At 39.0% G+C, this 27,794-nt stretch overlaps 1 protein-coding gene across 2 annotated transcripts in view; it reads right to left on the minus strand.

Moving 5' to 3' along the window:
- The window catches only part of lmf1 (lipase maturation factor 1), a 615,052-nt gene that overhangs the window by 413,669 nt on the left and 173,589 nt on the right, over positions 1 to 27,794 (minus strand). For both annotated transcript variants that reach the window (XM_078558576.1, XM_078558577.1), the window contains one exon: positions 20,856 to 21,004. In XM_078558576.1, the coding sequence (XP_078414702.1) occupies positions 20,856 to 21,004 (149 nt within the window). The remainder of the gene's footprint in view (positions 1 to 20,855; positions 21,005 to 27,794) is intronic.

The following is a 27,794-nucleotide window of genomic DNA, read 5'->3' on the forward strand; positions in this document are numbered from 1 at the left end:
GCATAGCCTTAAAATTAGGGCTAGGCCATTCAGGGACGATGCCATGAAACACTTCTTCACAGAAGTAGTTGGAACTCTCACCACCAAAAGCTATTGGTTCTAGATCAAATGAAAATTTCAAAAGCTTCGAACTACACAACCATAAGTGCAACTCATACTGTCTCAAAGCACTCCCAATTAGATTAACTTGCAAAGCATTTTGCACAACTAACAAACTAACTTGTTTTCTAATCATTTTCTGTTATTTCCGGGAAAGAAAACTACATGAATTGGATATGGAACACATTGCAAATAAGATTTATAAAAGACTTATTTCACAAGGATCTGTTTAGCTGATGGCACTGGACAGCATCCTCTGTATTTTGCCATACAGTTGGTGGACTACGTTAAGCAATTCTCCCAAGCGAGTCCCTTAAAGAGTAATTATTTTGAGAAAAGATTTGCAAAACAAATGAATTGAAATTTTCTACCGTATATACATAAATCAATGCAAGAACTAAAGCTCCTTTAGAAATTGTAGATGAAACTGAAAAAAATGGTGATATTATGTAAATTGCCAGAGTATTGGGTTGAAGGTTTGCATTCATGACTCCAAAGTATTTGATAGGATATTGAATTAAAAATGAATCAGCAAGCAAACCGAGCCCAAACTACACCAGAATATCCTCTTTTTGCTATCAGAATTCTCTTTTCCCCAGAGAGTAGTGACCCTCTGGTTGGTGTGAACGGTGTTGACTCGTCAAGAGTACACCTTCAAAAGGGAGTTAGACAGGTTCCTGACTGCAGCAAAGTTCGCAGAAGGCACTGCAAGTGCCTTTATAGATAACGCTTGGACCATGTGATCTCCTGGAGTGGTTTTGATCACCCGGTGAGATCAAAGGAAAATTTTACAAAGTAACTTTCCCCTTGTTGGGCCTTGGCTTTTACCTGTTTTTGTCTTTCTCTCCCACGTTGGTTGCAGTTGGTGAAGAGAGATGAGGGGAAGTAGGAAAAAAGTGTTTTGTCACGATGCTTCTGCCATCATGGTGTAGGGAATAGGCTTGATGAACCAACTGGTTTTTTCCTGCTTGCCAATTTTGTATGTTTGCATCTAACGAATCACAGTCATATTATCAGAAACTGTACAATTCAGAGTTATAGTTGGCCAGGAAAGTGAGAACAACAAAAATATGGGTTTGGAAGAAAAGGAACTTATATATTTCACTTAGATTGCTGGGCTTTATTTTGATTAGGATACCTATATATTTATATTTTTCCAGCAAGATGTAAGATTAGTGCAAGGAGAAAACCCAAGTGAGAAAAAGTTCAACAATTTAGATGACAGAAGCTGTCACCTGCAACACAAGGATTTTTCTTAAAGTAACATTGCAGATTTTGTACATTCTGAAAACTTTCTTTAATATTTTTCAGAATTCTGAAAGCAACATGTAAAAACTGAATGTTCTTGCCCTCCACTGACCACAGATGACTCCACTGACACTACATGAGACCACAGCCTCTTTTGAACTTGAACAGCTGTGTTTTCCCACTTTCTCCATTCCGTCACCAGTTCATCAGCATCTGTTGCTATTATTCAATGTTGCAGCACACGGTTAAAATCTCAGTGTATATGTAAGGCTTACTTTAAACAGCATTTCTCTGAGTTAAATATCATAAGTTCTTTAAGATCAATGGCCCAGTTAATAAAACTTTTACCTAAGAATGGGCCAACATAGGACTCAAGCTTCTATAATCTTACATTCAGCAAATGATTTTTTGTGACCTTTCACTCCGATTTGTTACAAGGAGGGAAATAAGATGCCAAAATAGATTAGCAATTAGCATTGGACTGCATCAGATAAATGTATTGCAACTGTATACAGATCTTCTGTAGTATTTACTTGTGACTTAGTTTACCTTCTGGCACAATGCTGATAGAAATACCAAGAAGTGCACAAGTAGGGGAGCTCACTGGGGAAGGAACCGGGTAAAGAAAATTGATTAATTAAATGCACATGTAGTGCATTTAAAGAATTGCTGCAGTTTAGTACTCAGCCAGTTGTACAATACTTGTATTTGCAGCAGAAATATAATATAATATAATTTGCGCACTCATTGGAGGTGTGGACTATAAACCCAGAAAGGTAGCTCAGACAAATATTTACTGCAGGATGACTTTCAAATCGTTTTGCAGGTTTCCCACATGACAATCAGCACAATCAACAGCCTGACCGCTTATAGAACAGGAAAGACTGCAGTAGAAGGACACTGCCAAGAAGCAGGCAGGGAGGTGGCCAGAGATTGCAGCTGGTGGGGCGGGTTCAAGCAGATGGTGGCCGAGGGTGAAGAGATCATGAGTTGGGGGGTGCTGGTGGGGCAAGATTGAGGGGTCAGGTTGGGGGAGTCGGTAATCTTGGAGTTGGAAGCAGGTAAGGTCATTGGGCCAGAGCGTGGGGGTAGTGGGTGAGGGAAATATTAACTCGAAGGATGTTATGGTTAAAATAAAATGTGTTACAAGACAATAGCACATTTAATGTTTTAGGTTGGCATCAATATTCTTACTTGGGTTTCATTCTTCAACTTGTGATGTCATCTGAACCTTTGATCTTTTTATGCTTGGAAACACATTCCATAACGGGGCCAGTTTTCCAAGTTGTTGGCAGGGAGGTTCACCCACTGTCAGCACATATTGGGAAATAACAGGCATGCTGCCCAACAATTCTCAACCATGCACAGAAAATCATCCACAAGATGCCTGCAACTTCCCAATATGTACAACCAGCGAGAAAACTATCCCCCACATGTCATTCTACACACAAGTGCATACAGCTTGATCTAAACCAATGGTGCAGTGCAAAGAACACCATCTAAACCATAGAAATAACATTACAGTTTGCCTACACAGTAACAGTAACAAAGCAATCCAGTGGCCATGAAGTACTTGGGATATCCCAAGAATCCAATAAGATATTATATAAATTCAAGTTCTCTCTTTTGTGATATTGTAACTCAGAACTAATTTCTGTGGTTTCCTACTTTTTTGTAACTGGTTGTCAGATTTTGAGATCTTTGCAAACTGTTTCTTTTGTTGATTTTTTACTCAAAATGGGCAAATTCCTCCAACTTCCCTTGGTCTATTGATTTGTTTTCTCCTCCAGTCTCTTGAAATTTGGTACTGTCAGTCGTTTACAGTTGCCCACGGAACCACAGATCTGCAGTGTTTTGTTCCACCTCTTTAGCACCTTATCCAAAAGGTGAGTCAAATATGCATGAATCCTTCTTTTGGAATTTCTGTCATTTGTGGGTTGGCCACTTAACAGATTTCTGTTTTTCTTCTGGAACTTCTGATCTTTACATTTACCCCGAGCCTCTTTGTATTTCAGTGACCCCGCTGTGGCTATGAAGCCTTTAGCACAAGGTTTATCTATTTCAAATACCTAGGTCCAATTTCCCCCATTTGACTTTAGGAGTCTTCTGTTAAACCATGTAACATGAAATGCGCAAAGTAAACTGTTCACCTTGAGGGAAAAATTGTTACCTTATTATTTAATTTATGTGTTCATTTATACTTTTTTTTCTAATTTGGATGTTATTTTAAGTAAAACAAGCAAAATAAGGAAATGTATTAAAAACTTTCATCTGTGCATCATTTTTGTGTGCTATTTTAACATAATCACAAAAATGAATTTAAACTCAAATGAAAGGATGCAGAAAATTATTTTGATTTTTCTTGCATTCTGAATTCCCCCTCTGACATCCTCACCCTAGAAAATTTATCATTTGTTTTATTCCCCAATTTAATTTACCTGCTCAGGCTGATGTAAAAGATCTCATGGCACTATTCAAAGAAGAGAAGGGAGCTCTCTCAATGTCTAGCCCCAAAAATCCTCTTCCAACTAACACCACCATAATGACAGATTATTTGGTTATTCATGGATTTATTATTTGCAGAACTTTGCTGTCTGCTGGCCTACATATGAATTACATTTGACCTGTACAGTATTTATAAATTTTAAAGCAATTTGGGATGTCCTGAGGAGTGTTATGCTTATTTCACACTGCAGTGATACTAATTTTAATTGAATGCTTCAGGTAAACGTAGAAACACATTAATCTGCGTAGTTAATTTTTTGTTCTTTTTAAACGCATGGTTAACAGTGAAGAAGTTTTAGTTCATCCTTTGACATAGGCAATGCAAGACTAGCCTAAGTCATAAGTTAAATAGATGATGTACATTAATGTAGTATAATCAATAGACACATTCCACTTAAGGCTTAATAGCTGTATATTAAAGTTGCATAATGTGCAGTATAAATTAGTGATTGTCAACCTATTATACCTATATTGACTCTTTTGTCTGTGTACAAAGTCTGGCAAAACATACCAAATTAATTCTAGGGTTTTTTTTTGCCAAGACCTTAAGCTGGAAGAACATCAAGTAGCAGAAACATGGAATAAAATAAGAACAATATGTCCCGTTCACTATACAATTAGGAAATTAAAATCAGAAAACTCAGTCACCAAGGGAAAAGAGTGGTACATTAATCATTCTTTTTTCTTAAAACATTGAGCATTTAGTCTTAAAGTCGCTTCACTTTTCTACATGGGTAATAAAGATTTCATTAATATCCATATTTGTGTGTTAAATATTTCAGTATTCAACCTCATTTTCATTAAAATATTAGCCAATGATTTGGCATTTCCGAAATATATTCTCTTATACATGTTTATTTTAATGAACAAAAGTTGCAAACTCCCTTTGTTTACAACAGTGGGGTAAAAATGATATCCAATACTTCTTTACAGACCGTCAGCTTGTTAAGTTGGTAATAGTCTCAATTCTAGGAGAGAAGTTCAAGCCCGTACCAGGACCTGAGCACATAATCTAGGCTGACATTTCATTGGAACTGTCACCCTTCAGATGAGACACTAAACCAAAGTGTCATGTGTCTATTAGAGTGGTTCAAGTGGATTTTAAAGATCCCACTATTTGAAGAAGGGTGGAGTTCAGCACTCCTGCTTTTGTAATGATATTGACAATAAAATGGCTGCTATGTTTGCCTCCATAATAGGTACTGTCACTTCATGTGACGTTGAGTGACAATATAAGGTGCTATCTAAATCCCAAATCTTTCTTTTTCTCCACACCGGAGGCAAAATTTTAGTTGCATTGTCATATAATTTGCTACCTTGCTCACAAGTGGAAAGCACAATTTAGTCACCGTACTTGTAGTTTTAGAGTTATTGATAATTCTGTGAATATATTACAACAAGCAAGGGAGGAAGTTGGATAATTGGAAAAATTGGAGATGATATGTTTAACAGATAGGAATGTGTTCAAAATTTAGGATCAAAATACCTAAAAGCGAATGAGGACACATTAGTTCCAAAATATCTAAAGACAAATTGAGAACTCCCAACACTTGAGCAAAGTTGCAAAGAAAATGCTGTTCACTAAATCAGCAACAATTCCTGTTCCAATCTTTGCCAAAAAGAAAACTTTTTTCTGTCAATGCATCTAAAGTAATACAACTCTTGAAACTATTCAGAATGTTGAGGCAGACATGAGAAGACCAAGTACCGTACATACTCATGTGAAAGTCAAGTTTCTAAGACCAAACTTTTAGCCAAAAAGTAGGGGGTCGACTTTTACGAGTAATAGTCAAGGGGTTGAAATATACCCTCTTCAATCATCTCGCTATTGCAGAGTTACTAATTTTAATCCTGTAAACGAGTGAGCAAAAGCATCCCTTCTCTCGCCTCATTATTTAACAAAATTTCAGAAGTACCCAGGAGGTCCAGTGAAACGTAGCACAGGTAATAGAAGTCAACTGGCACTGTTATGAAAGGCGCACTTACCTCAGAGAGCAGGAGGTTAGGAACTCCAAATCCCTGCAAACCTCAGAGTTTTTGCCCATGCACAGACCAGGAGCGGACTACACACATGCAATTCAGCAGTATAAGTTCTTTGGGCCCAACACACCTGTGCATAAAGAAAAATAGCACAAAAACCTGGATCATGTGACTGGGAGCGGATTGCCATTGAAAACAAGATGCCCAGGCAGGGGGCAGGGGGATATCTCAAAGGGAAAGGGGTCAGGGAGAGGTCCCAAAATAAGAGTTCCAGACAGCGGACAGGGGCAGAAAGTGGTCCCAGTTAGGAGCAGAGAAAGAGGCTCCAAGCAGGAAAGCGGCTGCGGTTATCAGACTTTAATTGAAGAGAGCTCAGGAGAAGCCCTGGAGGTCAAACAGTGCTTTGGAGAAGCCCTGAAGATCCATGAAGGCAAAAGAAGGTCAGTGACTTCGTGCTACATGCCGTTTGGGGCAAAGGTAAACCTTGAAGCAATCGTGTTCTACTCAGTGTGGCCAAAGAGCTGAGGTTGTGCTTGTGAGTTGGTGCTTGAGTGCAAATTCGGGAATCCAGGGGAACAGAATCTCAGAGATGAGATTGAAACCCTGCAAGGTGGGCCAGCATTAAGGCCGAGTTAGAGCAACTTGTGGAGAGAATTCCAAGGCAAGATCATTGAAGGTCAATACTGGAATCCCTCATGAGAGAGACAGAGTTTCAGTGGGATAGGTTGACTCAGTGTTTACTGAGGTCTGGTTGGGTTGTTGAGAAATCCGTGGACTTGGTCGCATTTGCCATTTACTTTGCAGTGTGATGTATTCAGCCACAGTTTGCCTGCTAATTCACATGTACCTCATGTTTATCCTGAATGTTAGAGTATAAGATAGATATTTCAAATTGTTTTATCTTTCCGACCTTGTATAGTAAAGTTTATTTTTGTTTGCTCAAAACCCGTGGAATCTTGCGGCTTTATTCTCTGAGCAAGTGTATTGAATCTCAAACTTTGTCTACTTGAAGCAAATGTTATCGGTCGCTAACCAGATCTTACTTTAAACTGGGGCCCTGGTCTAGGATCGTAACAACACCAATGAGGTGATGGTGTTTAGTGTGTCTTATTCTTGTTGATAGCCGAAGAGAAAGACTGTTCCTGCCAACCCCACCCCCAAAAGTAGCACAAAAGGAGGCAAAAAGTACCTTGATCACATGTTAATGTGCAGAAACACGAGGAGTTGAACAGCCATCTTCAATGGTGTGCTATTCTATGATTCTATCAATGAGTGGGTTTGCACCAAGGCGAGTTTGACTCAAGTACACAGAGTTTGGATTCTTTGGCTAAAAGTCGGGGGTCAATTTATACGCGAGATCTATGAAAAATGGATGATCTTTTGGCCAAAAGTAAGGAGGTGACTTATACACAAACTCGACCATTACTTCAGTATATATGGTAATTCAAACTCTTACATTTGGCTTCAGTGTTTTTAAGATAAAACTTGGTTAAAAGCAATTGTATAATCACACTAAGTTAATTTTTATCTTTTCTTTTGCGTCCTTGTTAAACTTTGGCCATCAACAAGAATGAGGCACATTAAATACCACCACCTTATTGGTGCAGTTTGGCTGCTATTACCTATGCTGAATTTCACTGGGCCTCCTGGGTACTTCTGAAATTTTATTAAATAATGAGGTGAGAGATGGGATGTTTCTACTCACTTGTTTATAGGACTAAAAGTTAGCCACCCTGGAGAGTCCATGCAGAATGCACCTTTTGTCACTGAGCTCAGTGTGAACAGCAACAAGGTGCAACCAGCAGTGTAACCTGGGCCGCCAGTTGCTGCATTTCTCGCCACTAAAGCCAATTTTAGGTCAGTAGCTGCAATCATAGATTACGCCTCTTAAGATTAGTAACTTGAACTTCCTATTTATAGTTTCAAAAACTAAATATAGCACTTTGAAAGCTACTAAATCAATGCCACCACATACAACCTTATACTATAATTGCTATTAACCACTATCAAAAACACGAGATGCTTCTGGTGTTGTACCAAAGTACTTCACCAAGCTTTCCGGAGACAGAAATTGATTTGTGTTCTTCTTACTTAAGGTTATCACAGGTCACATAAAGATATGCTCTGGTGCATCAAATGGAATCTATACTGTTTAGCTGAACCATTCAATCATTGCTATTTAGATGGTTTACATAAAGTGTGCATGTTGGAAAGGAGCTTAAAAAAAGACAATTACTTCATGGTTAACTAAATAATTATGTTATACAGTTAGCAAACACTAATTCTCAAGCTGCCTCCCTCCCCACTTTAATCAGTTTTCTCCATGCTGGTTTGATTCATTCATTCTACAAACCAGCCAAGATGAAGAAAACATTTTGTTAGGTCTCTGGGAGTGGTATTCTGAAACTAATATCTGGTAGTTGTGATACTTCATTATTCTTTTAAAAATTGCAATAAATCAGAGAAGACAGTACACAGCAATGTAAAAATGGTTAATTCACTGAGATCTTTCTATATCTTGGTTGTCTTTGTCGTACTGAGATCCAATGGCAAAAGCTGAACTGAGCTTTCAAAATGCATTTGCAAAGTTTAATGAAAGAGCTTTGATTAGCTGTGAAGTAACACCACTAAAACAAGTTATCAGGCCATTATCATTTGCCGTTTGTGGGACCTTGCTATGCACAAATTGTCGGCTGTGTTTCCTACATTATAACAGTGACTAGATTTCAAAAGTAATTCATTAGCTATAAAGAGCTTGGAGGCACCCTGAGGTCATGAAAGGCACTGTGTAAATGCAGGCATTCCTTTCTTTTTATTACATGGATAAAACAACTCTTCTATAGACAAACGTGATGAGCATGTTACGCAGCACATTAGGAGAAAAGCAAAGAGAAAATGCCTTTTGTTTTTTAACCTGTGCTGGACTAGCATAAGACCTACCCTGTAGTCATGTTTGGTTTACACTGGTGTACACTAAGAGCTAGTAATTTGGGTAGTTTGTAACAGCACACATAGGTCAGATTTGAGGGCAAATCTTACCTCCTTCTGCAATTTTCATGTGAAACATAAGCCAATGAGAAAGTGCTGGGAATATATTTAAGACCGCACTTTAGGCTGCTTATTGATCCCATGCCTGCTTTAATTATGAACATTTTTCATTCATTAAATCAAGTTATTTATTATATGTATAATTGCTTGGTAAGGGTATGAAAAGAGATTATGCATTATATGAGTTAAGTTACATTTCTTGCAAATTCACCGTAATCAAAAACTTGTTATCTATACAACAAATATTTCCTGGGTTCAATTTTTATATTAATCCTGCCTACAGCTAGCACAAGCCATTTGCGATTTAAAAAAAAAACAAAATCATGGCACGAATAAAGCATTGTCAATGCCATTAATGTATCAAGTTATTTACTTACTGAAACAATGTGTTGTTATTTTTCAATGACCCTGTAAAAAGCCACCAATTTATAACTCAGCAAGCTATTAGCAGGTAAGTCTTCATCTGCTTATGAAATGGAGTAGCCTAATGTATTTTTTTTGTCAATATATTACCATTTGTTAATATGGGGGTGTACAGAACCCAGTGATATAATGAGCCTGTGCTTTTAAAAAAAATTGGTCATAGCTGTTACGTTTCGTGCAAATTGCTTTCAGCAACAGTAATTGCAGGAATGTATTCGGCTACAATTTAATCTCAAATGCCATTGAAAGTTTTTTTTTTACCACAGTCTAATCTCTGAACCATTGTTCAATAATTATTTCAGTTCTCATCACAATCTTAGCTTTGCACACTGCCTTTAGAAACGGTTCGCTATAGAGTAAATTACTGGTACATTTTATTAACAATTTATTTTTTTCTTTAAATAAATTAATCGAATAGAAGTAACAGCTGTGACATTTAAATTAGCTCCTTGTTTACTGAAAAATGATGTAGGTATAAATATTGATAAGAAAGTCGCTCAATTCAATGTGGCTGCTTTAACTTTTGGAAAGATTTAAATATTTCTTCTAAAAACAGGTGACAGAACCTTGTAATCTGCTCATTTTAGGAGAAAAGAAAAGGGGCAAACCTTTAAATGTACACTTTTTTTTAAAAAGAGAAGTTTTACAAGTTTTTGTTAAGTGGAATCAAGGTTTGTGGCTCACTGGGACATATGTTATGCATGGCTCACTAAGCTCAGTTGCTTGCTTAAAACCAGGCCTGGGAAACCTCTTGTGAAGTGCACGTGTTACATCTCCTGCTAGGCTTAGCATGGTACTCAGAGCTGCAACCTAACAGGTGCATTCTCCTTTCCAAAGGAAACGGGAGTTTCATGCATTAAACTAACTTTATCATGCCTGTCAAGCACATTATCATTGCACAGAAGGAATCCTACAAGTGTCTGTGTGTCATGTTCATAACCAGTGACATTAACACCCCCATCAATCACAGCTCTTTCTGCTTTCACAGATTAACCATTTAACTGATCTCCAAGGGCCCTTCCTTCCTAAAACAGCTTACAGTTCTGTGAAATACATCCGAAGCAGCCCATTTTCTAAAAGAAGACACCACGTGCCCAGCCTTTCTAAACAATCATAAATCAAATGCAAGTCACTCACTTCAGTGCCATGGTCAGTGACTGTAAGTCCTGTCAAAACTTTTTAAGCCATCAAAAAAAATCAAGAATATTCAATGCATACACACTTCATTTTACAACTGAGCAAAGACTTTAACCTTGACTTGTGTCAACCACATGCCTAATGGATGAATGATATTCCAGTTGGACAACACAGACAGGATTTAGGGTATCCAAGCTGGACAATGCGTCAACAAAGAGTAATACAGGTTGATGCAGAGCCACTAGATGTCACTAGCATTCTTTGCAAATATGCATTAGGCAGATGTTGAATCTAGTATAAAATGACACATATGACCATCACCCAAGATGAACATAAATGAGAGTTTGACAAGGTAAACACCGATGCTGTTTCCTCTGGCTGGAGAGAACTAAGGGTCAAGGTCTTAGGATAAGGGGTCACCTATATGGTACTGAGATGAGGAGAAATTTCTTCATTTAGAGGAATGTGAATCTTTGGAACTCTCAGAGGGCTGTGGCCGCTCAGTAATTGAGTATATTCAAGATGAGAAGGGATTCAGGGATATGAGGATTAGAGAGGGAAAGTAGAGTAGTAGTCAGCTATGATCTTTTTGAATGGCGGAGGGGCCTACTCTTGTTCCTATTTTTTGAGCCAACAGTAGAAATTAGGCCAGCACACTGTACTCATTCATTTGACAAAGAACTTCAACTGTCCCAGCCTATAGCAGTTCAAGCACTGTTCTAATGTTCAGATATACATATGAACATCTTTTGGTAGTTATGCAATATGTTTGTTGAGAGTGGCACTCTGTCCAAATTACTTCGTCATGAAAATAATATATTTTTCATTATATCATTGTGATTTATTGTAAAGTAGATTTATAGGGTAAGCATGGATGATTCTGCCTGTGTGAGATTTAATTAAATTGGAGTCAGCTAGACTGCAAGCTTGAAATTATCAAAAGAAGTTAGGGGTAAAAGGCATTTGAAATACTGACTAAACAAGGATGAGGTCTTAGCATATAAGGTGTGAAGGAAATTTGCACTTTTAGATAAGTGGGGTTGTTTGGATTTCAGCGGGATGGTAGGATGTTTACAACTGGCAAGATAAGTAAGGCCAAGCAGTGTGTTTATTTTTCCCAAAAGGAAAGAGGTCATACTGGTAAATGAAAGATTTTTATATTATGGCAAAAGTAAATTTGCAGACATATAGAACAATGAAATTACAGATTAAAGAGAGAGAAACGTATATAAAGTGGAATGAAAGGCTATGTTGGGGAGCAATATAAGATCCAACAGGAGTATGTGAAACATCCTTGAACTAAAGTTGGAGAAAAACCTTTGGAATTCCACTGTCGAGTGGGTGCTGTGGTAGCTTGCTAGCTTGTTTTTTAAATTTAAACATCTATTTTGGACTGTTACCTTAAAGGGGGTGTGTACTTGGGTGTTAGGTTAATTAAGAATTTCAGGATTTATTATGGTATTAAGTAACTGTAATCTTATGTCTGTGCTTGAAATATTTTCTTTTGTTAATAAGTACTTCAATTTTTAAAATCTCTAAAGGTCTCAGTGGACTCATTGCTTCTGAATTCAATGCACACATCTTCTTGTAATAAATACAAATTGCAAAACTGTTGTGATAGCATGGCCAAGCTTCCCTTGTTGATTTGGTCCGCTTGGCACACATCACCTGCTACGTCATAACTTGAGATTTCAAACAATGCAATGGAGGAGTGTGCACCTTCTCTATTTTGCTGTCACACTTGATACCAGGAATACCCATCACATCTAGCTGCTCTATCAGATGGATGTTGGGTTTTTCTACTAAGATAACGAAAACACTCATTGGCAAAATGTCTTTTGTAGATTAGAGTACAGTACAGGCATGTTTCAAGACAGGAAAGAAGCCAATTACTAGCATTGATAGTCAGCACTTCCAAAACTTGACCATCTCGGTATCAATTTTAAAAAATGGTTCTGAAAATCCCCATACTCCACTCAGTCGCACCAAGCAGTGAGACTCAGTTCACCTACCAGGGAAGGGAGCTCTCTAATGAAGCACTGGATAAAAAAGAGAGAAAGGAGGAAAAAGAAAAAGGAATTAAAATGGAAAAAAAGTAAAGAACTTGGTTTTATTAGTCATAATTTATATAAAGGAAATAATTTTAAAATCTCAATTCATGGTATTATATATTACTTAAGAACTCTAAATATTTGTCGCGCTGAGCGAGTGATGTTGGAATTCGGCCCAATTTTAGTTGGGAAATTTAAAAGTGTCAGAATTTATTCTAAAATTATGACTTTCAAAATCTGCTATTCTGGCTGTGAAATGATTAAATGGAAAAAACATACCACAGTTATCAAGTCTAACTTTTCCACTAATATAAGCAATATTGAGCAAGGAAATTCAATAAAATTGGCTGACATTTGCTGACTCTCAAGAGTTGCCAGGTTTGAACAGTGAAAGACCTCTTTTACATACAAAAAAATGCAAACATTTTATTTTTAGATAACCAAATACACAAGGCATAACTGGCATCATTTGTATTGCTGCCACTTTCACTATATAGATGTCATTTCTTGACTACGATTCAATCGATACCCCAAAAAGTGTACACTTGCCAAAAAACATGCCAGGAAGAAAAAAATGAAATTCAAATACTTGCTTAAGTTGTGGAAAAATAGTTCTTGTAATTCTGGCTCTTTGGAATGAAGAAGCACAAAATAATTGATTGGGAATGTTCAAGGTTTCAAGATTTGTCAAGATTACTGTTCTACTTGTTAAGAATCTACTGACACAGCTAGTGACATTCATGTCAGGGCAGCTTCAAGAACAAACAAAGAACTCTGGCAAATACATAAAACCAGAATCTACAGCAAGTTTGAATCAAGTCAACATGTGCCACTCCAATACTTCAGTAAATTCTATGCTGTGTTTCTATGTGGCACAAGCTTTTTTCTACCCTCTGCCTTTTTGCCCTAAACCTAGGACTTTGTTATTTTGCCAAAATACTCCCCTTTTCTCCTAACATCTACTAACTTTTATCTTAATATGGATTCACAGGAGCAGGCAACATTCTGGTACCTTGGTGCTCTTTGTGCCTGAGCATAGTTCAGAATGCTTTGACAGGCTGCTTGACTGTGATGGGCATTGCAGTTCAACCCAATCTTGTTTCTACCAAGGTGCGCGCACACACAATTTGCAGTAGGATTACCCAGTAACAGCCAGGCGTGCTCTCTTGAGGTAATTTTGTTTTTCTTCCCTAGATCAGAGTGCAGGGGCCACATGAAGCATCATTTCATGGCCCTATGTAATACCAGGCTTTGCAGCACAAAGTTATGATTGGAGAAGAAATTATTCTAGTCTGTGCACCTCAATGCCACACTGGACAGAGTACCTACTCACTTGGGCACTGACATCAATTTAATTTATATGCTCAAATTGTGGAGTAATAATTGAGCCCATAGCCTACAACACATGTAACAGAATGTGTGCACTAAAGATTACTCTTGATTATTATGAGATAAAAGTTCTGCTTCTGGACTCACCGGTCCACAATTTTTCCATTCATTTAAAGTGAACGGACAAAAGTTAATTGTTTATGTATAATGAGGGCAAAAAAAAAACCAAGTGATTTAATTGTGGGTAACATGAACCAGAACAGAATATTACTGTAGAATTTGACACGATAAGGCCAAATCCTGGCTGCAAAATTGGGAAATATAACAGTACCCTCACAGAGATCACACAATTGAATTCTGAAGGATAAAATCTAAAATTATACCTATGCAATTATGGTCAAATTAACCTCTTTTTAAAATAAGCAACTCAATGTGATAATTAATTTTATTTTGCTTCATTCTGTCATATTATATTTTTTCAAATTACTGTCTTTTTGAGGCAGTACAAACAGGACAAAACTCTCAGAAAACTTTGACCATGTCCTGTTATTCTAGTCTTCACAGGACTTTTCAGCCAAGTACCTTGACAGAAATACTTCAAATGAATTCGGAATTAAACCACCAGTAAATTCCAAGGAATAAGATTTTTTTCAGCTAAAAACGATTATGTATTTGCAACAGTCTTTAACGGGAAAATGTGATTCACTTAAAGTTGTTTCACTTAAAGTTGCACTTTTCAGGAAGGCAACTACAACCTTAATTGAGGATTACTGTATTCTAACAAACAGCTGACTGGCTTCCTGACTGACACCTTCCATAAGCTTGTGCTCTACTGCATGCATTCTAATTCACATCAAGTCCTGTCACCCATCACCACTTGCTGACCCACATTGGCTATTGATACAGCAAACCCTTCAGGTTTAAAATTCTCCTCCTTGTTTTGAAATCCCTCCATGGCCTCAACCTCTCCTTTTCTCTATATCCTCCTACAGCTCTCCAAGATATTTATGGTGCTCCAATTCTATCCTACACATCCCTGACTTTATTGCTCACCATTTGCAGTGATGCTTTCACTTGTCAAGACCCGAAGCTCTGGAATTCCCTTCCTAAGCCTTTCTGCCTTCCTTCCTCTCTCCGTCTCCTCTTATAAAGCTCTCTTTAAAACTTACCTCTTTGACCAAGCTTTTGGTTTTCTGAGCTAAAATCTTCATTTGTAACTCAATTTCAAATTTTCTATAAATGCATGTTATTAAAGGCAATAAGGAACAGTGGAACACCCACAACCACCAGATGCAAGTATCCCACTGGTTAATCAGTCAGAATTCAGAGTCAGGTCTCTGGTCTCCACTTACCTAGATTGTATTCAGAATCCTGCCATTCACATCTCCTCTAGATGCATCCTTAGTTTTGTTCCCATTACTATTCCCCTTGGCCTTGCACAATGAAGCCTTTTGCCACTCAACTTCACCTACCTCCACCCATCACAAGCCTTCCCTTTTATTCTTCTTTCCACTTTTCCCTCTTTTCACTTGGTTGGTAGGGAACAGAGCTCCAAACTTCATTCCCTAGCTACAACTCTATCCTCTATTGGGGAGCAGTCTAAGATTAAGCCAGTCTGTTCGTAACAGTGGTGCCACATTTGACCCCAAGATACACTTCCGACCACATATTCGCGCCATTGCTGGCTATTTCCATCTCCGCTCAACTTCTGCTGAAACCCTCATTCATCCCTTCATTACCTCTAAACATGACTATTCCAATGCACTCCTGTTTTCCCACATTCTACCCTCTGTAAACTTGATTTCATCCAAAACTCTGCTGCCCATGTCTTTTGCACCAAGTTTTGGTCCCCCATCACCACTGTGCTCACTGACCTACCTTGGCTCCCAGTCAAGCAGCATCTTAATTTGAAAATTCTCACCCTTATTTTCAAATCCCTCCATGGCCTCACCCCTCCCTATCTCTGCAATCTCCTCTAGCCTCACAATCTTCCAAGATATCTGCACCTCTAATTCTGGACTCTTGAGCATCCCAGATTTTAATTGCTCCACCAGTGGTGGCCATGCCTTCCATTTCCTAGGCCCTAAGCTCTGGAATGTCCTTCGTATACCTCCCCACCTTTCTCCCTCCTTTGAGATACTCCATAAAACCTAGCTTTTTGACTAAGCTTTTAGTCATGTGACCTAATAACTCTTTTTGTAGCTCATATTTTCTTTTATATGCTCCTGTAAGGAATTTTGGTACATTTTAAGCTAACAGTATTATATGAGTTCTTGTTGTTTCATTTGCTCAAAACCTGTTACATTTCTAACTTTTTCCAGTTGTGATGAAATGTCACAGACCTGAAGCCAACTAGGTATTTCCAGCATCATCCTTTTTTATTTCAGATTTCCAGCATCTGCAGGATTTGCTTTTGTGTTTGCCTGAAAGGGTAGTAGAAGCTGATAGAATAGTAACTTTCAAAAGGAAATTGGACATATGCTTGGAAGGGGAGAAAATTGCAGGGCTTTGTGGAAAACAGGACTAATGGGATTGTTCTTTCAAAGAGCCGACACAGGCACAATATGCCGAATGGCTACCTTCAGTGCTGCAAGATTCTATGATTCCACAATTAAACCAAACTACAATAAGCCTGATCATTGTGGTTTTGTAATTGTATACGTTTAGTTGAGTTACACAAATTCCACTTAATTACTCAAATATAAACTATTGCAGTCCGTGATTGTTCCAGAAATCAAACTTTGAAATGGTAGCCATCTGTAACATTTCACATTTTACTATATTGGTCACCCCCACTGACGTTAACGTCCTAAGCCTCATTAAACAGATGGATGGCACTTCACTTAGACATCTTAAACTGATTTGCAATATTTATGCATTGCTGGTAGTCTTGGCTGCTGGCAACAGAAAATAACCACTTTTGTCCCTTTGACTAAGGATTACTTTGGCCTGTGTAGGCTGGAAAGGATCAGAATGTAGCAACCAGGACCATATGCAGAGTAGCTTCGCAAAAGACAAGGTCTTTTCAGCAAGGAGCAATTTTCAAGGTATCTCCTTGAACTTTACAGTATATTTGAACAACCATGTGGATTATGTCCAGCAAGTTACTGACAGCGAAGCTGAATAAAGCTTTAACAAATTCAGCAACTCATGCCTTGCAAGTCGCCCTTTGGTTTCTAATCTTGCAGTACAGTATCAGAGTAGGCGAGAGCAAAGTCTGTTCACTTTGCAAACCATTTGCCGTGAATATGTACATTTAAGGAAGTATGCAAATATTTTGCTGCAATATAGAATTAAACAATTTGTTTTTGTTGTTAGTTAAACAACTTATTTCCTTCATCAATGTAGTTGACAAATGTGCGTTCTTGGCAAAGTTACACCAAAAAAAAAAGACTGTACTTAGGAAAACAGTTGTCTCCTTGCTGTATGTTGTAGGCCATGAGTAAGATAAACAAAAAAGTGCCAATCATGAAGTAATTATGGATGAGGGAAGCCATTTGGCCCAATTCATCCATCGAGAAGAGCCCTGGAGTCTCCCCAGAGAAACTTCTTAAGTGATTCCAGGCCCTCTTTGCCGTTTCTCCATCTTTCCTCACAGCCCAGATCAGATCAAATTATATCGATACATTTACTGCTAAAACCTAAGTACTTCAAAAAGCAACACATTGTTTTTATTCTGATTATGGAAATCACTTGCAAGATTTTCAGATCTCAATTTTGTTTTAACTGAATACATTAAAACAAAGCAGAAATGTTGGTCACTGCCAAAATTGAAATCAGGAGTCAGCATAAATGCATCAAAAAATAATAAAAATCTATTTTTAAAAACTATGTAATAAACCATATTTCTAATTCCTTCTATGTAATCAGAGACATTGTTATAATGACTGTCTTAATCAATGAAGAGATTTAGGGATAACTAGGATCACTGGGTCATTTTCTCATCACGTGAATTGTGAAGTTGAATGTCCAATCGCAGGCTCACAGAGGATATACTTCTATACTTCTCATTGAAAGAAACTGGATTTGAACACAGAGTGCATGGTTTGTAGCTTGAACCACCAATGCGTAAATAGTCAAAAATAGACTAAGTCTACTAGTACAATAATACATGTGGACATAATGCACATTCAGATCATGTTAGTTCAAACTGAATTCAATTTCTCAAGGTTTACATATACAGATGTCCAGATTTATGCACCATGTCTGTATGAAGAGTCTGAAGCATGCACTGGATTTTTCCTTCCGCAGTAAACGGAAAGAAATTTACAAAAGATGCTTCTATCATCATAATGCAAAACTCTCACTTAGCAGCAGAGGTCAACTCAAGTGACAAGTGAAAGCATTTACTCTTGAGCTGTGATCCAAGTATAAACTCCGCACAATTTATTCTTGACCATTTATACTGAAACAGCTGCAATTTGTTGCAAGTTAACAGCAGTGGGATAAATGAGGCTAAACATTACTTGCTACTATAGTATTCATGCTTTGAATTGAAGCTGAATTCAAATATTAGAAATGCAGATTATTTCAGGCCATTAGAAGAAACTAGTCTTCATCTCCCATTAATTTCTCACATTTATTCTGTTGAGATCCGTGTATTCATTATATGTGACCCTGCTTTCTGCACTGCCCAAGCTGATTTAGGTATACATGCAGTTCAGTTTCAACTGACCGTAGCTACTTGACATAACTTACTTCCAAAGGCTCATAATGGATCAGATGTCTGAAAGTCTTTGTTCTTGCAGCAAAGCTAATATGTTAAATAAGACTGCTTTCTTCTTCAATAATGTTTCTCCTACTTAAACCTATAGGTCTCACTCCCTAACGCTTTACCTGAGGAGAAGGGAGAATTGAACTACAGTCCACTCCATTGGTAGACAACAGCCTGAGCTCTGAAATGGACAGCTTCCTTATTGAAGGCCTTGTAAAAATGATGTTAACATCAGACAGAATTGAAACAAAATAAAACATTTATATAACTTATGGTTCTCTCTTAGTCAGATTCAGTTTGTTGCAACGTTGGTTCTCTCCCAATACTTTGCATCCCCAGTCAAAAGGCAGTTTCCATAAGCAGGCCAAGCCTTGTTCATTCCACAATGCCAGGCCACCAAGTTCAGGCTAAAATTAAGATAGAAGTGTATTTACAAGTAAGGTAACTACACAGTAGGAGGAAAGAATTGCAAGATACTGGTTGTAGAAGTATTTAGAAAAGGATAAAAATTAAATTAATTCACAAGAGTTTAAAGATCTTCCACAGAAGGTTATTTTTTACAAGCAATGTCTTTAAATAGCAAAACTAGACAAACAACTCATTGTAATGCCGCTAAATGCAAAGAATTTTGCAGATTGGAAATTCTTTTGACACAAAGACTGAGACTACCAGATTCAACATTAAACCATATTCATCCTTCTAAGCTAAAATCATCTAAAAATTATACAGAAATATTCCTATAAAAGAGATGAAATTATTGTCATTACACAATTCACTGTTCCCTCTAAACAATAACCTACAGCCTTTATACAATTCTGGACATAAGCTCAGTTAACTCAGAGCACATGGTGACCACTTCAGCCTTCTGTATAGGCTGGAGGGCTAACTTACACAATTGCCCATTTTGTCAAAGCAGAATTTTGCTCTGCCCTATTCTATCCAAACCAACACTGTCCTACCATATTAAGAAATGACCTTGTTTGCGAAACTGGCCAATCCACTTTTTGAGTTGAGAGTCATTTTTGATCTCAAATTCTTGTTGGAATAATAACAGCAACTTTTAGCAGGTATGCCAGTAGCCTGCAGTCTCCCTTTATGACTATTGTTGCCTAGAAATTTAACACAGTAAAATAGCTCTGAATCTTAACTCTCAATTCCTTCCAACTAATCTAGTGTATGATTTCCATGCACACCCAGCATGGAAAATTAATTATAATTGCATCACCTTCATAGTCAAATTTAAAGAAAATTCCACTGCTTTGGCAAACAAGTTGCTTTGCATGAGGCTGCCTTTTAAAAGTCCCATCACTCTAAATAGATCCTTCCCAATTAACCACAAAAAGGATCATAAACAATAAATTCCCATGTAACTGAATTTGCGAGTAAATAGCTGAAAGCATTATCAATTACTATTAATTGTTAGCAGGCCCTATCTTCTCACCTGTCTTTTATCAGCTGCTGATTTATAGTTAGTGGGTGGTATTAATTAGAATTAATTAATTAAAGTTAATGGTTTTACTGAATCAGTTCTCTGGTGATCCACCAGGTGAAACATCCAATTTTTAGGGGAAAAGTAAAATAAGATACCCTAACCATGTTTTGTAGCTCCTTTTACACAGAATTACATAGGACTAGGCCATTCCGGCCAAATGATGCATGCAGGTGTTTATACTCCACACAAGCCTCCTTCCACTCTATTTTGTTTAACCATATCCGCATATCCTTTTATTCCTTTCTTCCTCAGGTGTTTATGTAGCTTCCCCTTAAATGCACCTATAATGTTCGGCTCAACTACTCCACGTGGTAGCAAGTCACCACTCTCCAGGTAAGAAGTTTCTCCTGAATTCCTTATTAGATTTTTCAGTGACTTTAATTGAGTACGTGGCTTGTAACCTATAGTAACCATGTAAGATCTGCTTGCTCTTAAAATTTCTTTAAAGGCAACAGCTAACACTAGAATACATGATTTATCAGCAGGGAAACAAATCACAATAATGAAAAAGATTAACCAATGTTCTTATTGTGAAAGGAAAAGTGCAACTGACGCTTACGGATACACCTTTAAATGTAACAGATATTAATCAATCAGGCCAATTCTCATTATTTAACTGTGATTGTCAGATACAGCATCCTATGTTTCTTCTCCGTAGTTTAATCAATGATCGTGTCAGAAGAACTTGTTTATATCCCCTCATTCTTCGCAAGCTACCCAGCCCAGCTGTACATTTCTAAATTGCATCTGTTGCTAATTAATGTTGCAAAACAGAAGGCCACAGTGAAACCCAGGACCTGTATTAAATGGTTTTTTAAAAAATCCTTACCGCTCCCAGCATGATGCGGAAAATGAGCCAACGAAAAGACCATATGACAATTTTGGACGGTGGTGTATGACATGGAATGGTACGGAGAGTCAGCACAGGACACATGAAAATACCAAGGAACCCAGTTTCCAGAAGCTGAGACTCCCAGCCTGCAGGAAATAGAAGATAAGAACATTAAAAAAAAAGTTAGCTGTATGCGGATATGGAACTTTATTTTATTCACATACACTGTAAAGCCCTTAAGGTTCTTTACCGCCCACCCTAATTCTAGGGCATTGGTAGGAAACTGAACGGGGTGTAAAAGAGGTGTAGCACCTCCTCGCCGCATTCTTTGGAGTGACTGATTCTGTATTGTCCTCACCTTCACCCAACTCTCACCTGTGGCTCCATGTGGTTGTGAGCACGCGACGGCCACACCCTAGTAAACCGTTTCGACTGGTGGGCCAAACCAGGTGAGGGTAGCCGTCGGGTCCCTTACCCTCGGCAACTTAGGAATGTGTCTACCCTGGCAAATGAGACCAATATCATTTCCAACAGTCTTGCAGGCAGATCAGCACCCATGTTGTGGAACACAGAGTTCAACAAGGGGAGGCAATGGCGTAGTGGTATCGTCACTGGATGATAATCTAGAGACCCAGGGTAATGCTCTGGGGACCCGGGACCACGACAGATGGTGGAATTTTAATTCAATAAAAATCTGGAATTAAAAAGTCTAATGATGACTACGAAACCATTGTTGATTGTCGTAAAAACCCACCTGGTTCACTAATGTCCTTTAGGGAAGGAAACCCGCTGTCCTTACCTGGTCTGGCCTACATGTGACTCCAGACCCACAGCAATGTGGTTGACTCTTAAATGTCCTCTGAACAAGGGCAATTAGGGATGAGTAACAAATGCTGACCTAGCCAGCGACGCCCATATCCCATGAACAAATAAAAAAGAAAAAAAGACACAGATGATGACCCAGTCACCCACTGCATCCAGATCTATCTCTAGCCACCTAGACTCGTCTTGCCACTGGACCAAGCTAGGTCAGGACAAGGGAACAGATGGATACATAATGGCTCCACTGAAAATCATCTTGGTGCCAGGTGCCGAATTGTGATGACGATATAAATAAAACAAGCAATCATTTTTTTTTATTTTAACTACTGTTATGAATTAAGTAAAAAAATAATAAAATGATTGTGAAATTATGAACATTTAAGTATACAAATAATTACAATACTTTGAAAAATGCTAGTCTCCTTAATTTACTGAGTAAAAATGAAAGATCTACTGTATTAAAGTCCACATATATGTTGTCAGGTTGAATTCATTAAATTCTCACTCATTTCCATAATATTTATGAGTTTATAAAGTAGGAAATTGGACAGTCTCATGGTCTATTCATTCTACATCTTATTTGTGGAATGGTGTCTTTACTCCTTAATTCCATCACACATTTACTTTTGTGTGGTTGTGGCAAGAGATCGTGGCAATAGGAGGTGGAATTCAAGCGTTTTGTAGCAAATTCCAAGAGCTTTTTCTGCCTTTTAGCAAGGGAACACTTTTTCAGTTGTTCAGTTGTTTGCTTGTGTCAGAGTAGCTTTGGTACACATTACCCATGATCAGTTTCAATGCTTGTTTCTGAATGCTTTCAAGCTTGTTCATATGCTCTTTGGCAAGTCCAGCAATCCAAGCCAGCTGACAATGCACAACTTTCCCTCACTTTAATCCAATTCACATGCAAGTCACGTTCATTATCTTTCTATCATCTTTCATCCATCATCTATCACAAGTCCTCTGGTGACAAGTGAACAATGTAGCAGCAGGTGTGGATTTACTTGGAGCTCACACAGGTGACTCAGACCATAGGGTTGTTTTTTTCACTAGAAGGAAGCAGAAGTGGAACTCGGCAGCCTGACCAACTGAGCAGCCCTTTCCAGGACCACACTGCTCAACTTCCTAGAATGAGGAAGAGGCTAGAAAAGATGCAGTAAACATTGTCTGATTCACCTCCCTGGCCAGCAGCCACAGCTGGCAGGGATTCCATCGATAGGGTTGCAAGTCAATCTCAAAAAAGAAATTAAAGGTGACACTGGTCATCAATGGTGCACAAAACATGCGCACCCTCATGGACAATGCCATACCTGACAGACCTGAGAGAAGAAATGTTCTTGTCAGTAGAGAGCTGGCTAGGTACAATGTCCAGGTCACCACCCTCAATGAGATTCATCGACCTGAAGAGGGTCAGCTCAAGGAAATTGATGCAGATTAGACATTCTTTTGGAGTGGCCATGGAAAAGAAAAACATAACAAGCTGGTGTAGGCTTTGCTGTAATGAACCATTGTATCAGTCAGTTGATTTGCCTTCTCAAGGATTTTAATGAAGGTGTTTAAACTCCCCCTGCACAGCAACAGGCCAGCAACTCTGTGTATGCCCATACCATGACCAACCCTGATGAAGTCAACGATAAATTCTATGGTGACCTCACTCTTTGGTTGCTACAGTGCCAAAGTCAGACAAGCTAATCGTTCGTGATCTGCACCAACTTTTGAATTGAAGTCCCACAAAGTGTGGGAGTGGGTCATTGAAAAAAATAGGATTGGCAGTTGTAACAGCAATGGTCTCCTCTTGCTGAAGATGTGTGCTGAGCATAAGCTCTTAATCACCAACAGAATTTTCCACCTTCCTCATCACAGCATGGCATCTTAGATGCCCCCCGTTCTATGCATTGGCACCTAACTGATTGTTTTTTCTATTTTTTCATGGGATGTGGGCGTCGCTGGCTAGGCCAGCATTTATTGCCCATCCCAATTGCCCTTGAGAGGTAGTGGTGAGCCGCCGCCTTGAATCGCTGCAGTCCATGTGGTGTAGGCAGTGAGTTGCTAAAGGTATGTAGATTGTACATACTGCTGCCACTGCACATCAGTGTTGTAGGAAGTGAATGTTGAAGGTGGTGGATAGGGTGCCCATCACGTGGGCTGCTTTGTCTTGGATGGTGTTGGGATTCTTGAGTGTTATTGGAGCTGCACTCATCCAGGCAAGTGGAGTATTCCATCACAGTCCTGACTTGTGCCTTGTAGATGGTGGACCGGCTTTGCAGAGAAGGTGGTGAGTTACTTTTGTGGTGCAACTGTTAATTGCCACTTATCAACCCAAGCATGAATGTTGTCCAGTTCTTGTTGCACATAGATATGGACTGCTTCAGTATCTGAAGCATGCGAATTGCGCTGAACATTGTTCACTGATGATTGCACATCGCCACTTCTGACCTTAAGATGGAGGGAAGGTCATTGATGAAGCAGCCAAAGATGGTTGGCCCTAGGACACTATCCTGAGGAATGCCTACAGTGATGTCATAGGACTGAGATTGTTGACCTCCAACAGCCACAACCATCCTCCCTTGTGCTAGGTATGGCTCCAACCAGTGGAGTTTTCCTCCGATTCACTGACTCGTTTTGCTAGAACTCCTTGATGTTACACTTGGTCAATGCACCCTTGATGTCAAGGTCAGTCACTGTCACCTCTTGAATTAAGCTCTTTTGTCCATGTTTTGACCAAGGCTATAATGAGGTCAGGAGCTGAGAGTCATCGCCAGGTAGAGGGAAAGGCAGGGTGTGCGTGTAACGAGAGCTATGTGCGGCACTGACTGCGGGACTCACCACTGTGTTATAATTTCAAAGCTAAACATCAAAATCTATCCCCCAGGGGTGCCCCCAGGACTTGAAGGTCCAGAAATGTCTCAAGGCTCAAACAGGTAGTCATGGAGGAATTTCTCTCAGAGAAACTCGAGAATCACCTGTATGCAGTGAAAATGGACACAAAGCGAATGGAGGATGGCTGGGTGTCCTTCAGGGATATAGTGTACTCCACTGCACTAGAGGCCCTTGGCCCTACCTCTCCTAAGCATCAAGACTGCTTCAATTAAAACAATGAGGTAATCCAGAAATTACTGGAGGAGAAACATCGCCTCTACAGGATTTACCTCAGTGACAAGTCATCACTATTCAAGCACAATGCCTACCAAAACATCCGCAGGATGTCCAATGCAAGCTTAGAGAGATGCAAGGCACTTGGCTGAATCAGAAAGCAGACGAACTTCAGTCAAACACAGGCCACAAAGACTGGAAGAGATTCTACGATGCTCTGAAATCTGTCTATGGGGCCCTGTCTACTTATTGATCACCAACCTCAAGGTTGGACGGGCAGCTCATTGAATTAAATTAATTAGGTTTTAAATGGCCTTTAAAGGCCTTTGACAGTTCGGCGGGCGCACAGCTGAGTCGGTTGCGCGCCCACCGAACCGAAAATCTAAATGATGCGTGGTGACATCGGGACACCCGCCCGACGTCATTTTACGCGTCGGCAAGTGGGCCCCGCCCCCACTCGTCGACGGGAAAATTCTTCCCATAGCTAGCCTTGAAAGTTTAGAAGGGTTTGCTAATAACAAAGGCTAGATTCTCTTCAACTTCTGCTCCATAATCACTAGTTTAAGATGCTGCTTGTCAAGAGAAAATAAATAGAAAATACAATTTACACAAGTATTTTCAAGTCCAAAATATCAGATATCACACTGAGAAGTAAAATTCAGTGTTGTAATACTGGACCCGAATTGACTTAGTTGATTTTTCACTCCTCCGCTATTGCGATGCCAGCCTGGCACCTGGAGCCTGCTGGCAGCATATTAATGAGGCTCAAGCCTTAAGGACCTTAAGGTTGATGGGCAGGCCAGGAGCCCTGGCGGCAAATAGAAAAAACATGAAACCTCATCCACCGGCGGGATGAGGTTTCATGCAGGATTTTAAAAAGTTTAATAAAGTTATAGTGTAAATTATGAACATGTCCCATCTCATGTGACATTCCATGAGGGGGACATGTTAGGGATTTTTTTTCCTCTATTTTTAATCTTCTTCAAAGTGGAAGCGATCTCTCTGAGGCAGCACTTTGCCTCAGGGAGATGTGCGCTCTTTCGTGCGCATGTGCGAAAGGGCGCACTCTCGTTTTTGGGGAATTCTCCCCCCGCCCGCACAGAAGGCGCATAGCACTTCCTGCCAGACGTCAGGCTGGGCGGGCCTTAATTGGCCCGCCCACGTAAAATGGAGGCAGGGCCCGCTTCTCTGGCGGGGATCATCTCCCCGCCCACCGGAGATTGGTTTGGGTCCGCCCGCCCGACTGGCAGAAAATTCTGCCCCTTGAGTCTGTTCTGCACTATCTTAATCATCGGCATTCCCTCTAAACTAAGACACCCGAAACTAGACACAATGGGGTACAAGTTTCCATTAAGTTACCAGCGCAATTTACCCAAAATTGGCCAAACCAGCATTAAAAAAATCATGGAATTTGAAGTGCAAGTTATGTCCAGTGCAGTCGAGTTTCTGCAATTTGCTGTACTGGTTTAAATAAAATTTAACACTGAAAACCAACCCCTCCCACAAAACTGCCTATGCCCCTAGATTGAAAGAACAAGGATAACGAATTTCCACCAATTGCGCCCTTAATGTCTTGCCTTAGCATAAAGGCACTACTAGGCACTTTAAAAAGTTTTTAGTATATCTCTTAATATTTAAGAAACTGACCAGTGTACACCTTTGGAACTAGTAAATGGTTCTGCATATTATTTTTGTAAGTCCTTCTCCATTATTTAAAGTCAGGTTATTCACAGGTGATGGACAACACACACACATTTTAAAAATGCTTAGTTTTTGCTAAACCCAATTTCAGATGTATGAATAAAACTGCACCAGGTTGCCACTCTTATTAAAACAAGGAATGTTTTAATGCAAGGAAAAAAATACATTCTAAAACACTGCTGCATGGTGCTGGTTCACGAAAAATTTTACATTTGCAGTTATGCAAATTGGTTTCAGCAGAAACTTGAATCGTAACTTCACTTTGGAGATTGATGGTAATTTCACATAGATTGTCAATTGCGCCCAAAGCAGAGATTCTACCTCACTGTTCTAAATGTTGCCTAACCAATAACCAAGATCAGCTTTGCTGTGTGCAATTGGCTGCATTGTTTCATACATTACAACAGTGGCTGCAAAATGTACTTCATTAGCTGCAAAGCAATTTGGGATGTCCTGAGATCATGAAAGGCACTATATAAATCGAAGTTTTATCTTCTGTCTTCATATTATTATGCTATGTAAATGTTGTTTAACATAAAATAAATTGTGACTTTTGTCAACTTTATTTTAGTCTTGACAGATCCCCGATTTACTTATTTGAGCGCCCATGGTAAGCAAATAATTGGATTAGATGACTGAGCATTGAACTGGCAATAATACTCAATTTACTCCGTGGCTACCATTCAAACAGTTGCATGCCTGTTAACAGGTAAATTGTGATTCACTTTACAGTACTACAAATAACACTGCTTATTGAAACATGCTGTGTGAAAGCCAAATACATTTATATAAAAACTCCAGTCTGCAAAGCCATATATACACTAAGAGTAACTATTATGTCAGAATGTCATTCTTGGATCATTTCTGACTCCAGCTAGCCTAACCCACTCATGACTTCTCTGCTTACTGACTCTGTGGTTAGATTTGAGTGGTCTAAAAAAAATTATATGCCACATCTGGCAGGCGCAAATCCTTTGCATGCCGTTGTGTCCATCACAAACAACTGTGTGTGGTTGGTTTCCAAGTGACTCAGACGGACAGAGAACAAAAGAATGCTGATATCATAGCGCTTTAACTTAGAGGGTTTCCTCAAGCCTTTTGTTCAATGCAACAATTCTCTTAATACTTCTGACATTACAACAAGAATTTGAAAACTACAGTGACATTTCTCAAACTGTCGATTCCCCCACCCAGAAACAAAAGTTATAAACTCTTATGATCATAACCAGACATTACTAGAAAATTCCTCTTGGTCAAATAGGTCAGGCTACAGCTGACTGGTCTTCAGCTGGAGTATTTATGAGAGCTTTAAACTCAGCTCCT

This window comes from Cetorhinus maximus, chromosome 15 (genome assembly GCF_964194155.1).
Source record: "Cetorhinus maximus chromosome 15, sCetMax3.hap1.1, whole genome shotgun sequence".
Taxonomy (NCBI): Eukaryota; Metazoa; Chordata; class Chondrichthyes; order Lamniformes; family Cetorhinidae; genus Cetorhinus; species Cetorhinus maximus.